Here is a 19,984-nt window from a genome sequence, read left to right as displayed (position 1 = left end):
CATGTCTGGATGGCTCGCCTCCAACTTTCTAGTGGTTACCTCTGCGTTACGAAACCGCTTGTTATGAAACTGGCTGTGGCGCGTTCTTTCCGACGTCACTTCCTCTCTGAACTCAGTTTGCAAACGATCGATGAGTCCCCACAAAGCTAAGAGCTGGAGTTTCAAGAAATACACGGCGCACTTACCCGTGTAAAAAATGATCCAAGGAGGGGAACCTTAAACGATGGCTTAGTATGGCTGACATTGGGTTTAAGCTAAATAATTATTTGTTTAAGGAGTTATCCGGCTTAATGTAGACGGGGCCTAAGCCTGAGCCCCTGGAAAGGGGGTCCAGACTGAGGACAAGGAAAAAAACATCATAGCCATAGCATACATAAATACAGTAGAGAATAAACTTGATTGCATCACAAAAAGTTTCTCAAACCAATCAAATGTTCATACAAATATTTTACAAAGTAATCACTGCAGACACAAGCATGGCTCGATTGTATTCCATAAGATGATGAAAGTGATATTTTTAAGAGCCAGTTCCTTTGACGCAATTTCGCTTTTTCCCTGACTTTATTACCTCTATGAACCACTTCTTTTGGGATTCTATGAAAGTTATTTCCTAACTCTCTATATGAACGACTGGAACACCCAAGAACAGAACAGCAATACGTCTTCACTCACTCTCACTTGTTTTAAAGGTACGCTCAAGCTGCTTGACCATTGTGTGAATAAAGCTGAGAAAAATAAAAATGTATATGATGTCATATGCAACCAGCAATATAAGGTAACATACTTGTAATTTTGCACTTACATACATTTGTAATTGTTAGCCAATTAGTCACATTTAGAAACTGTTGCTGAGCTTTTTCTTTAATCAGATTGTTTTACACATGTTGTGATACATATACATACTCTATACCATATCATTAATTGGAGGATGCTGAATGGGTTACATCAGTGGTCCCCAACCACCGGGCCGCGGCCCGGTACCGGTCTGTGGATCGATTGGTACCGGGCCGCACAAGAAATAAAAAAAATAAAAAAATAAAAAAATGTTTTTATTTTTTTTATTTATTTTGTTAAATCCACATATAAAACACAAGATACACTTACAATGAGTGCACCAACCCAAAAAACCTCCCTCCCCCATTTACACTCATTCGTACAAAAGGGTGGTTTCTTTCTGTTTTTAATGTTTCTGGTTCCTACATTATATATCAATACAGTCTGCAGTGATACAGTCCGTAAGCACACATGATTGTATTTTGTCCGTGGGACACATTTTCAAGCGTTGACCGGTCCGCAGTTACAAAAAGGTTGGGGACCACTGGGTTACATGGTGGTTGTGGTAGTTTAAATGTGCATTTTATTGACTTTATGCTGTCCTTTGTCTTGTAGATGGGTGGGATGGAGTCTGTCATCACGGGGCTGATTGATGAGTTCAAATTCCTTCACAAGCACAGAGAACTGTTTACCCTCTTCATTGTGGTCGTCACCTTCCTCATCTCACTCTTCTGTGTTACAAATGTAAGTTTTGCACCATTAGTGAGAGTTACTTTCATAAGCACTTGACACACACACACACACGTATATATATATATATATATATATATATATATATATATATATATATATATATATATATATATATATATATATATACATATATATATATATATATATATATATATATATATATATATATATATATATATATATATATATATATATATATATGGTGGATGACTCTTTCTATGTCACTCTAGGGCGGGATGTACGTGTTTACTCTGTTGGACCACTTTGCAGCTGGGACATCGATTCTCTTTGGAGTGCTTATTGAAGCCATCGGGATTGCGTGGTTTTACGGTGAGAGAAATTGAGAGATGAAAAGAGTGAAAAAAGGATGATTCATGTGGCCGTGGCCAGCAATGCTGCTGTTTTATTAGAGCCCTGATGAAAAATGTCTTTATGGTTGTGCTGTGACTCAATATGACCTACTTCTATTAAGCCCAAGTGTAGCGCTACGAACATATCAACAAATATTAATGTTTTTTTTCCTCTTCAGTCTCTGGCCACCTAAATGTGCCACCTGCTTTGGACATCATCTGTCCATTAGATGCACATCATAATATTTTCACATTTCATTGAACTTTGTAGTGCTGCAGAAAATGTAAATGAAAATTGATTGGTTGATTGTTCACTTACCTTTAAAGGGGCCTGATTTCATGACTTTCTATGTAATCAAGTATTCCCTACATGTTGACTATTGAGGTCGCAGAATTTCCTTGACATAGATGACAAGATCTACACATGGCTCTTCTTACTTCTTAAATAAGTTCCATAAATAGTTGGCCATCAGTCAACATTTTTCAGCCTACTATTTTGCTGATTGACCATGTTGTCATAAAGTTGTCTGGTACAGTTCGCCAATACTGCAGTATGTCCAACCATTGTGTCCATTTTGCTATACTATGCAAAATAATTTTTCAACTTTTCAGACTTTTAAAAATGTTTAACTGCTGTAACTAATGTTCTACTCTTGCATGATGTGGAAGTGCCATACAATAAGGATCATGTGTCTGTGAGTTATCCCTAGTTTCATTTTTATGGCAATAATAAATCTTGTGAACCGTCTCGGGTACGTTAAGTTCAATCAATCAATCAAACTTTATTTATGTATCACTTTTCATGCACAGGCAAGTTGTAACTTTACTGCTTTACAGCATTTAAAAAGAAAAATATTAAAACACAGGACTATTGACATTAACAAAACATGGCATAACACTGATGATTGAGGAAAAATGCCACTTTTGGGGTGTCCACACTGGAGAATACATTTTAAAAAATATATTTTAAAATAGGTTTTAAAATATATGTAAAAATAAAATATACATTAATAAAAACATGTGAGAATAAACAATATTAGTGGCAATAAAAGCAATACAATAGAAATTAACAGAATAAAACTAAAGAACTAAAGAAGAGTTTAAAATGATCAGGAAAAAAAAAATTATTAAAAAGGTGTGTATTTAACTTTAAAATAAATAAATATATAATTAACTTCACAAGATTTCCACAAGATCTTTTGCACTTCTCACATCACAAATTCAGGAACTCCTCCTAACAAGTTGGAGTTCACCCTTGACCCCTAACCAAGCGCAACAAGGAGGAGGTGGCATAATCCGAGCATATCGGCAAAAATGAAAAGAATGCAGATTTACTATGTACAGTTTTTACGCAACTTGATATCCAGGGAGTATTTCATTACAATACTTTTACAAATGGTGCCCCACTGGGGTACAATATAATTTTGAAAGCCCCTAAAATGAACAGGATAGCGTTCTTTAAGTATGTAACTGCAATATACTGCAAGCAAAAAGTAGTTAAAAACAATAAAGAAAAGCAAAATAACTAATACACCACCACGACCATTAATATATGCAATGCTATGATAACAATACTGTATACTGCTAATAATAACATTAGCAATGATAATTCTAATTCTACTATAATATGATATTAAATATGCATTGTTTGAATGCGCTCTACAAGCAAAGTTTGACTTGAATTCACCAATGATATGAATCAATAATAATAAAAAAAAACTATCCCTGGTGGTTTAATGGTAGAATGTTCTGCCTTTCATGACAAAGGGCATGCGTTTGATTCCAGGCCAGGGTTGCACCACAAAGGGCATTCTGAGTTAAAATTAATTAAGAAATATTCATGCAATTAACTTGTCGTGGCAACACCTGACAGAAAAAAACAAAAAGTGGAAATAATTCAATAATATTAAATAAGAAATGCTGTATATTTACATACCCAACAGGTAAAATGCATACATAATAGATAGTTAATATAGGTGAGGAACTTTAACTAAACACAATGTTTTCAATAGAAAATTGAAGATTATTGTGGTCCTAACTCTCCCCACTACTGCAGTAATGAGTGGCTACACATTGTGTGCTTTGTTGTGGTGCAAAAACAGTGTGACATTTGTGTTACTTAGCCGTTGTGGTCCAGGTCTTGGAGATAACTGCATGTGGGATACAGGGAATTTCTGTTTGTCATGAACTACTCAACTGGCTGATAGCCATGTTGTCACGGTTGACAACTGCGGTGACCTCATTTCACCTTTGGCACTCCCTTTTGCACAGGTCTCCTACATTGTTACATGTTGTTTAGCTTGATTTGTACAATTTGCATCTATATTGCTACCAAAGGTTTCTCAAGTACATTTCACTCTACTTGAAAATTGTTACTTTAAGCCTTTTTCTAAAAAATATTTTCGTCAACAAACCTTAATGTCGCAGATACATTTTAAATCATATGGAAATGCATTCTGGTTTTGTGAATTTTGCCATTATAAATGGATGGTGTGTAGTTTTAACCCACTGTGCAACCAGCTAGGAACATTTACATAGCACGTGCAAGGGGTGTGCCGATACAATTTTTCACTTCTGGTACAATACCGATATTGGAGCCTTGACTATTGGCCAATACCGATATTGATACGATACGATGTTAGCAGGAATCATACATACTTAGAAATGAGTCGAACACAGAACAATGGTAGATATGAAAAACACTGACGTATTTATTAATAACCGTTTGGAATTAACTAAAGCTGTCTTTGAATTGAAGTGGTGTGGTAATTTGTTTTTGAATCACACCAAGTGGAGTTGAGTTAATGATGCAGTAAGTCGAATGATGCGGACACATTTGTTACTGGATACTTATTAAATATGTTTTTGCCTTGGAGACTTTGTATGTGTAAGTAATACGCAACTATAATTATCTGATACTTGTTTTTCATTTACAAAAGTGGTGTTTTAGACTGCAATATTGTTCAATTAACGACACTTATTATGAATCTCTAGCGTATGAGGTTATTTGTCCTATAGCTGCTGGCTTCTTGTAGCTTGGCCTTTCATTAAAATAGAATCAAATATCAACTTTGTGTACTTATTGGAGGACATTTAGCTGTTAACTTGGTGTCCAGCATTGCACAAGCAAGACTGCTTGTATCGTAGCCTATTTTTGAGAGTTGATATGCAAGCCGATATAATCTGATACTGATTTTTTGGGAATATTGGGCCTATATGAGTATTGGATCAGGACACTTTTAGTATGTGTGGTAATGACTGACACATTTTAAAACAGCAACATAATCAAAGAATATGATGTGAATGTCAGAAAAAAACTGACCTGAACTTCTGTCCTGGGTTCCTTTTCACATGTCCACTAAGCCTCACCGGGTGGGTTCAATACTAACTCGCCCTCAGGCGGTGGAGTCTGTATATTGCCCCACTTTGACGGATCTTGACCTTGGCAGGCCTCATAAATCAAGCCTACGGCCACTATGAGCCTTTTTTTTCTTTTCTCATAGTTTTTGACAAGGACCTTTCCAATCCCTGCCCATATTGGTCTTTCGTTCTGCTGTCCTTCGCAATACAAATCTTAGCAGTGAGATATAACTTCTGGGTAGGAAAGCAAATTCTCTTTACATTTTACTTTGCTTAAGAACACATTAAAATGGTCTTACCAGCCAACATTGACCATATTAAATCCAAACATTATCTTTTGGAATTTGGTAGGTTTTCTTTTTACATTATAGGAACCGTATAATACTTTACAATTGGACAATTGTGACATGATAAGATATAATAGAAGAATGATGTAGAACCAAAAAAGAGGGGTCATGACCCAAATGGGGCGGTGTAGCTTGGTTGGTAGAGCGGCTGTGCCAGCAACTTGAGGGTTGCAGGTTTGATCCCCGCATCCGCCATCCTAGTTACTGCCGTTGTGTCCTTGGGCAAGACACTTTACCCACCTGCTCCCAGTGCCACCCACACTGGTTTAAATGTAACTTAGATATTGGGTTTCACTATGTAAAAGCGCTTTGAGTCACTAGAGAAAAGCGCTATATAAATATAATTCACTTCAATTCACTTCAAAAGTAGGGGGGGGGGGGTCATGACCCCCCAGGAAGTGGGTATGGCTTCCACATAGCACCTCTTGGGGGGGTGCTATTAGGGGTATGATGTCACACTCATAGGGCATGGCCTAAACCAGAAACAGGAAGTAAACACCATATCCGGCCACCGTTTCAATTTTGTAGTTTTTAAACTGCCTGCCGTCTTGGTTGTGGTTCTTAATTCAAAATGATTCATGATTCCTTTAGTCTGAAAGGGGTATCACACCAAACAAGAATGACAAACACATTTCGGGAGAACATCCGCACCGTAACACAACATAAACACAACAGAACAAATACCCAGAACCCTTTGCAGCACTAACTCTTCCGGGACGCTACAAAATACACCCCCCACTACCACCAAACCCCCCCAACCCCACCTTGTAGCGTCCCGGAAGAGTTAGTGCTGCAAAGGGTTCTGGGTATTTGTTCTGTTGTGTTTATGTTGTGTTACGGTGCGGATGTTCTCCCGAAATGTGTTTGTCATTCTTGTTTGGTGTGGGTTCACAGTGTGGCGTATATTTCCAACAGTGTTAAAGTTGTTTATACGTCCGCCCTCAGTGTAACCTATATCGCTGTTGATCAAATATGCGTTGCATTCACTTGTGTGTGCGTGCAGAAGCCGCACATATTATGTGACTGGGCCAGCACTCGTTGGACTGGATGAAAAGCGGATGTGACGATTTTCGGGAGGGGCACTGAAATTTGGGAGTAAATCAAGAAGCTAAAGTTAAATTGCAATTTTTCAATTAAATATATGACACTTTCTGTGGAAATGGCTTTGATGTTTTTGTCTCTAAGTGTATATGCATACAAATTGCCTTGTGAGTAATGGGGGTTAAAAAAACAATGTTGGAGGCTTTCCTAAGAAATTGTGAATAAATGATCAAGTTGACTATGGAGTCATTATTTTTCAAATGAAAGGTGGCTCTCTAGTTTTAATCTCACAGTGTTTTGTGTGTTGTTATCCCAGGAGTGGACCGTTTCAGTGATGACATCGAGGAGATGATTGGTCAAAGGCCAGGCAGATACTGGAGGTTGTGCTGGAAGTTTGTAAGCCCCTGCTTCCTCCTGGTAAGTAACTATTTAATATTAGGAAAATAAAAATTGATAAATTGGTCTGTGCAAAATCCTGATAGCATTTTTGTTTTTCACAGTGCAATGTAGCACAAATAGAGAACATCCAAACCTAATTCTCAAAAGATCTACCTGTCCATAAAGGTGCAGCATTTGAGTAACTTGGACACAAATGTAAGTGTCTACTCTAGAACAGGACGGCGTGGCGCGGTTGGGAGAGTGGCTGTGCCAGCAACCTGAGGGTTCCTGGTTCGATCAGCACCTTCTACCAACCTAGTCACGTCCATTGTGTCCTTGAGCAAGACACTTCACCCTTGCTCCTGATGGGTCGTGGTTAGGGCCTTGCATGGCAGCTCCCGCCATCAGTGTGTGAATATGTGTGTGAATGTGGAAATAGTGTCAAAGCGCTTTGAGTACCTTGAAGGTAGAAAAGTGCTATACAAATCAAATCAAATCAACTTTATTTATAAAGCACATTAAAAATGTACCACAGGGGTAGCCAAAGTATAATCCATCTACCATTTATTTACCATTTAATCGCAATGACTGACATCCAAGCATTGTTTCATCATCCTCCTTTTACCAAAATATAGTCTCATAACTAAAAGAAGAAAAAACAGCTACAGTGGAACCTCAATTCACAAACCTAATTGGTGCTTGAACAGGGTTCGTAAATCGAAAAGTTTATAAATTGAAGCAAATTTCTTCAGAAGAAACAATGTAAACAAAAATAATAATGGGTGTCAATATTTTGGTAAACGTTTGTACACTTTGAAAACAATATGAGGGGATTAATGAAGTACTTCTGATTCTGATAAAGTGCTATACAGTACTGCACATGAAACTAACACAACAAGGGGGTGATGGATCAACTTTCTCTTTAATAACAAAGTCAAAACAACAACAACTAGCTGAACTGTCATCCTTAAATGCAGCCGCCCTGCCGACACAGACAGACACACACACACACACACACACACACACACACACACACACACACACACACACACACACACACACACACACACACACACACACACACACACACACACACACACACACACACACACACACACACACACACACAGACATACACACACACACACACACACACACACACACACACACAGACATACACACACACACACACACACACACACACACACACACAGACATACACACACACACACACACACACACACACACACACACACACACACACACACACACACACACACACACACACACACACACACACACACTCTGTCACTAGCTTTCACAGTTTGAAATCACAAAACTCCTTATCTTTAACAGCGCGGCAGTGTCACTGTAAATAGTCTTCCTGAATGATTCAAACCACACATCACTTGTCCATTGCTTTCTTTGGAGCTAGCAAAACTAGAAAAAGGTTGTAGAAAGGCTAAACAACACATACAATGCACACAAAGTAGCACAGTAAGTAACAGAAGCACCCCTGAGCTGACAAACAATGAGCACCTGTGATCGATTAGCCTGTCCACAATGGCTGTGCCGCCGGGCACATAATGGCTGCACTGAAAGGTGCACAATGAGTGGATGAAACATTCGTACACTAAGACAGGTTTCGACATCCGTGCAGCCATCTTTTTTCACTTATTCAAGATTGTGTCGTTGGAGCACCGGGGCAGAAGCCTAAGCAGAGAACCCTAGACTTCCTTCTCTGCTGCCCCTTCATCCAGCTCCTCCCGGGGGATCCCAAGGCATTCCTTAGGCCAGCTGGAAGACATATTCTCCCCAACGTGCCTGGGTCTTCCCCATGGCCTCCTACCGCTTGGATGTGCCTTAAACACCTCCCAGGGAGGCGACCGGAGGGTATCCTGACAAGATGCCTGATCCACCTCATCTGGCTCCGTTCGATGTTTCATACACCATATAATTATATTCAGGTTGTGGTTCCTAAAGGGAAACATTGGTACAATGAGAGGTTCTTAAATCGAGGTTCCACTGTATGCCACGATGTGTTGCTTTTTACTCATGTTACCCATTTATCTTGAAAAAAAGCACAGTGAAAGTATATGCAATATTAAGACTACTACTACTACTAGTACTGTACTATACTATACTCAAAATATGCATTTACCATTAATAAATGTTGTACAAAAGGCTAAGGTCTTGATATTAGTGTGATTCAATATCAGACCACTGAATTATTGCAGTGGCATCAGCAGACATATGAAAAATGTCAATTGAACTAAATTGTTTTCTTCAAACAACTCTCTCTCTCAGTTTATGGTGGTAGTCAGCTTTGCGACATTCAACCCTCCCAGTTATGGCTCCTACACCTTCCCTCCCTGGGCCAATGTGCTGGGATGGGGTCTGGCCATTTCATCGATGTCCATGGTGCCACTTTACGCCTTCTATAAACTTTGTACTCTGCCCGGAAAGTTTTGTGATGTAAGTCTGTGCTACTACATGGCTCATGATCAAGAGTGTTTGCCTAACAACAAGTACAGTCTTCTCTCGTTTATGGCAGTTAATTGGTAATAATTGATAAATTGATAAATGAAATTCCGCGAGGTAGGATTTGTATCAATAAATTGAACATGTTCATAGTTAAAGCATAAAAAACAGCTATAACAACCTTCTAAATATGTTTCTTGAACATTAATAAAGGCCCTCTTAACTAGAAATAATACCCACATGGTCACCTTTACACACGTTTCATTAAATATAATAGCCCTGAGTGTGTTTTACTGTAGATTATAGTACTCACCGAGGATCCTCCAAACGTCATTGCTAGGGCTGTCACCCGGCCACTAAAACACAGCCATGACGTACATGGATGGATGGATGGATGGATTGTTGGCATTTCATCTTGTTGGCATTACGTGTGCTGCTTTATCATTCCACATAATGTAGCTCACGCCAAAGCTTTGTCATTAATGTCAAAAATAAGGTGCATCTTGAATCAAGCGAGTTTATCTCAACTTTGCTGTTGATAGCTGTTAGCTGATAGCAGTCTCAGTTAGCATGAAGTACCGTGCCGAATGTTTGAGCTGTGCTGTGTCTCGCTGCTGTCTTTTGATATCGCTCGTGTCAAAGTCTCCCAATGTGAAGATGTGTTATTGACGAGGCAGCTGTTGAAGAGGGAGTCCATCAAAAAGTTGTTCTGACAAAAGCTGATCAACTTGAGAATGTCACGCCAAGATTAGCCACACATTGTTGTTAGCATGTTTTTTTTTTTATTATATTTTTTTATTTCACTTTTATTTTACCAGAAAAATCAAATGAGAACAGCAACTAGTTTACAATGATGACTTGCCAATAGGCCCCAGCAAAAGCAGAAATTACGATTAACATGAATATGACACAACAATACAAACAATAAGACAAACTCGTCAAAAACAATGTAAATAACTGCTAGCATATAGGGAATAAAAAAAGGTTCTCTTTTAACCAGGATACGGAAATCTTGCGACTCCTGCCTGCTGAACATCTTTGTCGACCGCCACAATTCAATGCAATAATAGAAAATACTACCAATACTGCACTGTAAAACATTAATTAACTTAAATTTAGGCCATAAAAGATAGAACAATAATATATATATATATATATATATATATATATATATATATATATATATATATATATATATATATATATATATATATATATATATATATATATATATATATATACACACAGTATATTAAATCTGCGTTGTAGTGACGCCGCGAGGGACGACTGTATTCAAACTCAATCTTGCATCATTTAATTTATATATATTTTTAAAAAAATAATTGTGCGCCTTTCTACTGGAACAGAGACTGGCTTATGCCATCACCCCAGAGACAGAACACCATTTGGTTGACAATGGGGAGGTCCGTCAGTTCACAGTAAGTGCATAGTTCATGTTTCAAAAAAAGGGCGTTCAATTGACAAATTGGTGTGTTTGCTGTTGTCGGACGGTTTATTTAACTGCATTGTTTTTGTCTTATTCCATAGCTTCATCACTGGCTGGTTGTCTGAATGCTGAAATAAGTAAGACAGGAAGTGGACATCTGTATGAAGGGTAGGAGTGTGTTTCAATGCTTGCACAGCAAAGGTCTGAAGAAGTACGAAGAAGCCGGGGGGAATTTAGGAGTGTCGAAAAAAAAAAAGTTGTGAGAAAATGTAGTGTGATTTTAATTTCTACTGTGTGAAGCTGTGAGTAGACCTACTTTGGTTTGACAGCAGTGAACTGGCAAATGGTACTGTGGTATTTTAACCTGCAACTTCTCTAAATACAAAAGTTCTCTTCAAGAAGACACGGTGTAACTTACTAGTATGTTGGTCATCTTGATTTTGCACTTGTAATAATTTAATTTATGTTATCTAATATTTAAAACCTATTAAAGGGGGAACACCTGACAATGCAGTGACACACTAGATTACATTTGGCATGACTGGATGTATGGTACCATGTACAATAAAAGCGTAGATTTGTATATGCATAAAAAGCTTTTATTGGAGAAAAAAACATTGATTTGTGATGAGAATGATTTGTTTTGATCAATGATTTAAGTTAAGGAAGGATGTTTTGAAGTCTTTTTTTAATTTTATTTTTTTTAAGTCTAAAATGTATTTGCACCGTGTTGTATGGAGTCAAAACGTGTCAAATGTTCAGCAATCAGTCTTGTAATGACATACTTTTAACAATGCCAATATGTATTCCGTTAATGTAAATATCTTCTTTAAATGACTGTTAAGACACATGCATTTCCTGCAAATGCCACAACGTCCAAAAATGTACCTTTGTTTACATATGAAGTATTTACAGGAAAGCTATTATATATGTTATATAGATATGCTAAACAGTGATATTTGGTCAAGTTTTACTCTAAAAGAGCTGGTTTGATTAATGACAAAAAACCATAGTCATCAATATGAAAGTGTCGAGGGAGGACTACATTAAAAGAAAAAGAAAAAGAAACTATAAAGCTGAAATTACTAGAATAAAGTAACAATATTATGAAAATATAGTAATTTTCTGAAAGAGTACTGTAGTCCAAATATTAACAGAATAATTCATAACTGAAGAATATATACAGTACAGTATGTTCAATGTAGCATATGAACAGTTCAATGTACAAATATATATCCTATACAAAAGCCATAACTGACTTTTTCATTCATATAAAATAATTTACAGTGGCATTAATTATTTAATCTGCATTGATTTTTCAGTCACCATAACAAGTGATTAATAACAACTGACTGTTGTTGGGTTGCACAACCAAAGACTCCGTAATTAATTGATTTATTTCTCCTTATACAAGACAATTTTCACTGAAATCTAACTTAAACTGCAAAATTGTCCTTTCTATTGTTTTTGTTTGCATATACTGACTCGACACATGTTAAATCTGGTTCAATATTTTTTTTTAAAAAGCATAAAGCTTTACTTGTATACTTATCAAGTATCACTCAAGACTGTTTTAAAGCTGCTCTTTGCTATTCACAAAGGTATGTAGTGTGTATGTAAATTATGAAGTAAATTAAAACATATAAATGTGTGTGAGTTTGTGTATTGTAGAGGTTGTATTGTATGTTATGCAAGTTAACAAGTCAAACAAAATTACAGTGTACAGTAACTACTATGTGAAGTTGATACTTATTAGCCTTAAGGATGTTCATGACATTCTATTACATGAATATAACCACATAAACTTTTGTCCGACCCCATATCATAAAAGCCCTTTTCAGATGAGTCGATCATGACATGTGCTTCAACATTGTGGTGCGTTCAACATTTTAAAGGGTTTGAATAGTCCCAAACTGTACGCCTGTGCCTCTGTATTGTGCCTTGTGATGTTTCTGACTGTATGACTTTCACAATAATGGCATATAAAGTACAATTACGTACAAAAGTACATAATGTGTACTCTTTATTTCAACATGGACCTCCTATACACCTTGTGTATGCAAATGAGTTACAACACAATAAAAGAGACAGACTGTTTGAAAAGTAAGGCAAGTGTTTCCATATGCTAATTACCACTAATGTACTGTAATGTACACTTACTAACTTTGTTGACCTATGATTATTTATACTATCTCATAGTTTTCTAAATTAATATTGAGATTGTGAGGGAAAATATGTTTATTATAAAATTAATTACTAAAATGTATTGTGTATATGCAGTTCTGTCAAACTATGCATTTTAAAATTAGATTATACACACAGATTTTGATTATTCGTAATTAATCACAATAAACTACTTGCTTGCAAATTTTAAAAACACCTTAAAAATACCCCTATATGTTGACACAAATTACATTTTATTTTTTAAGATGTCATAAACCTCCTCTCTGAGCTGCCACTTTACCGTGGTAGAGGAGTTTGCGTGTCCCAATGATCCTAGGAGCTATGATGTCTGGGGGCTTTATGCCCCCTGGTAGGGTCTCCCAAGACAAACTGGTCCTAAGTGAGGCATCAGACAAAGAGCAGCTCGAAGACCTCAATGAAAAATAAAACCTATGGACCCAGATTTCCCTCACCCGGACGCGGGTCACCGGGGTCCCCCTCTGGAGCTGTGCCCGGCCGGGCACAGCCCGAAGAGGCAACGTGGGTTCCCCCTCCAATGGGCTCACCACCCATAGCAGGGGTCATAGAGGTCGGGTGCGATGTGAGCTGGGCGGCAGCCGAAGGCAGGGCACTTGGCGGTCCGATCCTCGGCTACAGAAGCTAGCTCTTGGGACGTGGAACGTCACCTCGCTGGGGGGGAAGGAGCCTGAGCTAGTGCGCGAGGTGGAGAAGTTCCGACTAGACATAGTCGGACTCACTTCGACGCACAGCAAGGGCTCTGGAACCAGTTCTCTCGAGAGGGGCTGGACTCTCTTCTACTCTGGCGTTGCCGGCAGTGAGAGGCGACGGGCTGGGGTGGCAATTCTTGTTGCCCCCCGGCTCAGAGCCTGCATGTTGGAGTTCAACCCGGTGGACGAGAGGGTAGTTTCCCTCCGCCTTCGGGTGGGGGAACGGGTCCTGACTGTGGTTTGCGCTTACGCGCCAAACCGCAGCTCAGAGTACCCACCCTTTTTGGATTCACTCGAGGGAGTACTTGAGAGTGCTCCCCCGGGTGATTCCCTCGTTCTACTGGGGGACTTTAATGCTCATGTTGGCAGCGACAGTGAAACCTGGAGAGGCGTGATTGGGAAGAATGGCTGCCCGGATCTGAACCCGAGCGGTGTTTTGTTATTGGACTTTTGTGCCCATCACAGATTGTCCATAACAAACACCATGTTCAAACATAAGGGTGTCCATATGTGCACTTGGCACCAGGACACTCTAGGCCGCAGTTCCATGATCGACTTTGTAGTTGTGTCGTCGGATTTGCGGCCTCATGTTTTGGACACTCGGGTGAAGAGAGGGGCGGAGCTTTCTACCGATCACCACCTTGTGGTGAGTTGGCTGCGATGGTGGGGGAGGATGCCGGACAGACCTGGCAGGCCCAAACGCATTGTGAGGGTTTGCTGGGAACGTCTGGCAGAGTCTCCTGTCAGAGAGAGTTTCAATTCCCACCTCCGGAAGAACTTTGAACATGTCACGAGGGAGGTGCTGGACATTGAGTCCGAATGGACCATGTTCCGCACCTCTATTGTCGAGGCGGCTGATTGGAGCTGTGGTCGCAAGGTAGTTGGTGCCTGTCGTGGCGGTAATCCTAGAACCCGTTGGTGGACACCGGCGGTGAGGGATGCCGTCAAGCTGAAGAAGGAGTCCTATCGGGTTCTTTTGGCTCATAGGACTCCTGAGGCAGCGGACAGGTACCGACAGGCCAAGCGGTGTGCGGCTTCGGCGGTCGCGGAGGCAAAAACTCGGACATGGGAGGAGTTCGGGGAAGCCATGGAAAACGACTTCCGGACGGCTTCGAAGCGATTCTGGACCACCAGCCGCCGCCTCAGGAAGGGGAAGCAGTGCACTATCAACACCGTGTATGGTGAGGATGGTGTTCTGCTGACCTCGACTGCGGATGTTGTGGATCGGTGGAGGGAATACTTCGAAGACCTCCTCAATCCCACCAACACGTCTTCCTATGAGGAAGTAGTGCCTGGGGAATCTGTGGTGGGCTCTCCTATTTCTGGGGCTGAGGTTGCTGAGGTAGTTAAAAAGCTCCTCGGTGGCAAGGCCTCGGGGGTGGATGAGATCCGCCCAGAGTTCCTTAAGGCTCTGGATGCTGTGGGGCTGTCTTGGTTGACAAGACTCTGCAGCATCGCGTGGACATCGGGGGCGGTACCTCTGGATTGGCAGACCGGGGTGGCGGGGCTCTCCCTTAGAGATAGGGTGAGAAGCTCTGCCATCCGGGGGGAGCTCAAAGTAAAGCCGCTGCTCCTCCACATCGAGAGGAGCCAGATGAGGTGGTTCGGGCATCTGGTCAGGATGCCACCCGAACGCCTCCCTAGGGAGGTGTTTAGGGCATGTCCGACCGGTAGGAGGCCACGGGGAATACCCAGGACACGTTGGGAAGACTATGTCTCCCGGCTGGCCTGGGAACGCCTCGGGATCCCCCGGGAGGAGCTGGACGAAGTGGCTGGGGAGAGGGAAGTCTGGGCTTCCCTGCTTAAGCTGCTGCCCCCGCGACCCGACCTCGGATAAGCGGAAGAAGATGGATGGATGGAAGATGTCATAAACAAATATTTTTTAAATTGCTCAAAATTTAGCAACACTTTTATCAAAAGTACGGTCAGGGTTTATTTTGAAGCTATATATTCTGAGAGTCAGAGTTTCCCCACTCATCTTTGCACTGACATATGCATTGGCCTGATCACTGACCGTATAACAACCTGCTTCACCTGTGAGGTAACCATACGTGGTTAAGGTAACGAATCATATACCTTCTAAATAAATTGCGTGATTAATCTGCATTTATACATTATTATTTTGAGAACTTTTTTGATTGACCACATTAGTTAATGTATCGCATTTGACAGCCCTATCTTTTTATTATTTTTTTTTTTATGTTTCAGAGTTAGATACCAGTGAATTGTATTCATAACACACTTTATATTTCTGGAATCACAAAGAGCAACATAGGGGAGGAGCAAGAGACAATCAAAATGTGATGAAAAACTAATAATAAAAAGTATTAATTAAATAGGGTTGGACTGGCCCTGCGATGAGGTGACGACTTGTCCAGAGTGTACCCTGCCTTCCGCCAGATTGTAGCTGAGATAGGCTCCAGCGCCCCCCGCGACCCCGAAGGGAATAAGCGGTAGAAAATGGATGGATGGATGGATGGACTCCGCCAAGGCTGCCCTGTGTCACCGATTCTGTTCATAACTTTTATGGACAGAATTTCTAGGCGTAGTCAGGGCATTGAGGGGATCTGGTTTGGTGGCTGCAGGATTAGGTCTCTGCAGGATTAGGTCTCTGCTTTTTGCAGTTGATGTGGTCCTGATGGCTTCATCTGGGCAGGATCTTCAGCTCTCACTGGATCGGTTCGTAGCTGAGTGTGAAGCGACTGGGATGAGAATCAGCGCTTCCAAGTCCGAGTCCATGGTTCTCACCCGGAAAAGGGTGGAGTGCCATATCCGGGTTGGGGAGGAGACCCTGCCCCAAGTGGAGGAGTTCAAGTACCTCGGAGTCTTGTTCACGAGTGAGGGAAGAGTGGATCGTGAGATCGACAGGTGGATCGGTGCGGCGTCTTCAGTAAAGCGGACACTGTATCGATCCGTTGTTTTGAAGAAGGAGCTGAGCCGGAAGGCAAAGCTCTCAATTTACCGGTCGATCTACGTTCCCATCCTCACCTATGGTCATGAGTTTTGGGTTATGACCGAAAGGACAAGATCACAGGTACAAGCGGCCGAAATGAGTTTCCTCCGCCGGGTGGCGGGGCTCTCCCTTAGAGATAGGGTGAGAAGCTCTGCCATCCGGGAGGAGCTCAAAGTTAAGCCGCTGCTCCTCCACATCGAGAGGAGCCAGATGAGGTGGTTTGGGCATCTGGTCAGGATGCCACCAGAACACCTCCCTAGGGAGGTGTTTAGGGCACGTCTGACTGGTAGGAGGCCACGGGGAAGACCCAAGACACGTTGGGAGGACTATGTCTCCCGGCTGGCCTGGGTACGCCTCAGAATCCCTCGGAAGGAGCTGGACGAAGTGGCTGGAGAAAGGAAAGTCTGGGCTTCTCTGCTTAGGCTGCTGCCCCCGCGAAGATGGATGGATGGATGAATTAAATAGCAACAAATTAGGGCTGCACAGATATCTACGACAAGCTTGATTATAAAAATTAATAGCCCGTCAGAAATGGTAATGTTTAGGCTTTTGTTAAATGGTAGTTGGGTTATACTTGTATAGCGCTTTTCTACTATTAAAGTACTCAAAGCGCTTTGACACTATTTCCACATTCACCCATTCACACACACATTCACACATTGATGGCGGGAGCTACCATGTAAGGCCCTAACCACGACCCATCAGGAGCAAGGGTGAAGTGTCTTGCTCAAGGACACAACGGAGGCAACTAAGACGGCGGAAGCCGGGGATCGAACAGAGCCGCTCTAACAACCGAGCCACGCCATCCACCCCGTTGTCCGTTTAGGTAAATAATTGCAGCCACCTTGCATCTGTAAAGTATTCAAAGCGCTTCACTTTTTACACATTTTGTTATGTTACAGCCTTCTTCCAAAATGGAATGAATTGTTTTTTTCCTCTCACAATTCTACAGACAATACCCCATAATGACAATGTGAAAAATATTTTTTTAGGGTTGTCAAACGATTTATATATTTAATCGCAATTAATCACAGTTTGTTTATAGTTAACTCAAAATTAATCACCATTAATCACAGATAGATATAATATTTCATCATTAATAAGTGTACCCTGGAAATATAATTTTCAAGTTTCAACACTGTGACTGGACAATTAGTTTTCTTGAATGAAATGTGTTTAAAACACTGTGCTTTTTTTTTTTTAAATTGCTGCAAAAGGTGTGTCAACAAAGTATATTGAATACTCATGTACATGTGATTTTTTATTTTTTTAAATTTATTTTTATTATTTTGCAAAAACAATTTTGAAAAACATTTTCACATTGCCATTATGGGGTATTGTCTGTGGAATTTTGAGAACAAAAATGTACATAGTCAATTTTGGAATAGGGCTATACAGCACAACAAAATGTGGGAAAAAAAGTGACGCACTATGTGAATACTTTCCGGATGCACTGTAAATGACCCTAGCAGTCTATCCATCCATCTTCTACCGCTTGTCCCTCTCGGGGTCGCGGGGGTGGCTGGAGCCTATCACAGCTGCATTCGGGCGGAAGGCGGTGTACACCCTGGACAGGTCGCCACCTCATCACTAGCAATACTGGGTACAAATATATTTTTTACATTGAATGTAATGCCGGACATCTATTACTTTGTTTACTGTGGTTATATAATTTGTGTAATAAAGTAAAAATAATCAATTTCTCAGTAATTAGTTTATTAGAATTGAAGTCACTATAGGTTTTAATTCAAAATCAAGTTGCGGACAACATCAAACTCAAACATGCACACGAGATCGTAAACGATATTTGTTTGGCTATTTGAATAATCGAAAAAAATAAAATAATAGTGGACTATTAAAATATTCTTCAGTTGCAGACATAATACAAGTTAAAGGGAAAACCTACAGTTGACTTTTTAGCAAAATGTTTTTTAATAAAATGAGCTGGTTATTATAATGATAAAACATATATATTAGTAAACCATGTAGCCTACTTAGATTATTAAAAAAATGATATTTAATCTTTTAAGTAGGTTTTCCAAAACTTGTAAATATATGACCTTTATAATATCAAGTGAAAATAAACATTGTGAATAATGAGATTTCACCTTCGTGAGTTTTCAGTTTTTCAAGTCTTGATCTAATGTAGTAATGTAATTGTATATGTGTTTTCTTTTTTTTGTGTTTTTTTTTATTTGTAATTTTGCCAGTAGAATATGTGGTAGCAGTTTCTCAAGACATTTTTTACACGACTCTGGCTTCATCAAGTGGCTACAGGTTAGAACTGCGTGTGTTCCTCGACCAATAAGGTTAGTATCCATCCATTTTCTACCGCTTGTCCCATTTTTGGGGCCGTGGCGGGTGCTGGAGCCTAGTCCCGGCTGCATTTGGGTGGTAGGCTGGGTTCACCCGTGACAGGTCACCACCTCATCGCAGTACTGGATACAAATATTTGTTTTACATTGAATGTAATGCAGAACATCTACTACTTTGTTTACTGTGGTTATATAGTTTGTGTAATAAAGTAAAATAATGAGTTCCTCAGTAATTAGTTTATTTTGTTACAATTGAAGTCACTATTGGTTTTAATTCAAAATCAAGAGGCAAATAACATTAAACTCAAAGATTTACATGAGATTGTAAACAATATTTGTTAGGCTATTCGAATAATCGAAAAAATAATAATAAAAGTGGACTATTAAAATATTCTTCAGTTGCAGACATAATAAAAGTTAAAGGGAAAACCTACAGTTGACTTTTTAGCAACATTTGTTTTAATAAGATAGGCTGGTTATTATAATGATACAACTATACTGTATATATTAGTAAAATGTGTATATATATTTAATATTGTAAGTAGGTTTTCCAAAACCTGTAAGTATATAACCTTTTCTGATATCAAGTGAAAATAAACATTGTAAATAATGAGATATTTCACCTTAGTGAGTTTTCTGTTTTTCACGTATTGATCTCATTTAACAATGTAATTGTATATTTGTTTTTATTTGTAATTTTGCCAGTAGAATATATGGCAGCTGCATCTTAAAACATATTTACACAACTCTGGCTCCACCAAGTGGCTACAGGCTAGAACTGCATGTGTTCCTTGACCAATAAGGTTAGTATGCAATAATCAATTCCTGTTGTCCGAATGTAGTAATTGCATTTAAGTGGGTGATTTCATCAGTGTGGCACAAGGACATACATCC

At 39.8% G+C, this 19,984-nt stretch overlaps 1 protein-coding gene across 2 annotated transcripts in view; it reads left to right on the top strand.

Annotated features, from left to right (window-relative positions):
* Positions 1-12,944, top strand: part of slc6a3 (solute carrier family 6 member 3) — a 37,734-nt gene extending 24,790 nt beyond the window's left edge. For both annotated transcript variants that reach the window (XM_062063411.1, XM_062063412.1), the window contains 6 exons: positions 1,390-1,518; positions 1,758-1,857; positions 6,942-7,042; positions 9,311-9,478; positions 10,852-10,923; positions 11,033-12,944. In XM_062063411.1, the coding sequence (XP_061919395.1) occupies positions 1,390-1,518; positions 1,758-1,857; positions 6,942-7,042; positions 9,311-9,478; positions 10,852-10,923; positions 11,033-11,056 (594 nt within the window). In that variant the 3' untranslated portion in view covers positions 11,057-12,944. The remainder of the gene's footprint in view (positions 1-1,389; positions 1,519-1,757; positions 1,858-6,941; positions 7,043-9,310; positions 9,479-10,851; positions 10,924-11,032) is intronic.
* The last annotated feature ends 7,040 nt before the right edge of the window (positions 12,945-19,984 follow it).

The sequence above is a fragment of the Entelurus aequoreus genome, linkage group LG11 (genome assembly GCF_033978785.1).
Source record: "Entelurus aequoreus isolate RoL-2023_Sb linkage group LG11, RoL_Eaeq_v1.1, whole genome shotgun sequence".
NCBI classification, from domain to species: domain Eukaryota; kingdom Metazoa; phylum Chordata; class Actinopteri; order Syngnathiformes; family Syngnathidae; genus Entelurus; species Entelurus aequoreus.
This window is presented reverse-complemented; position numbering and strand designations above follow the sequence as displayed.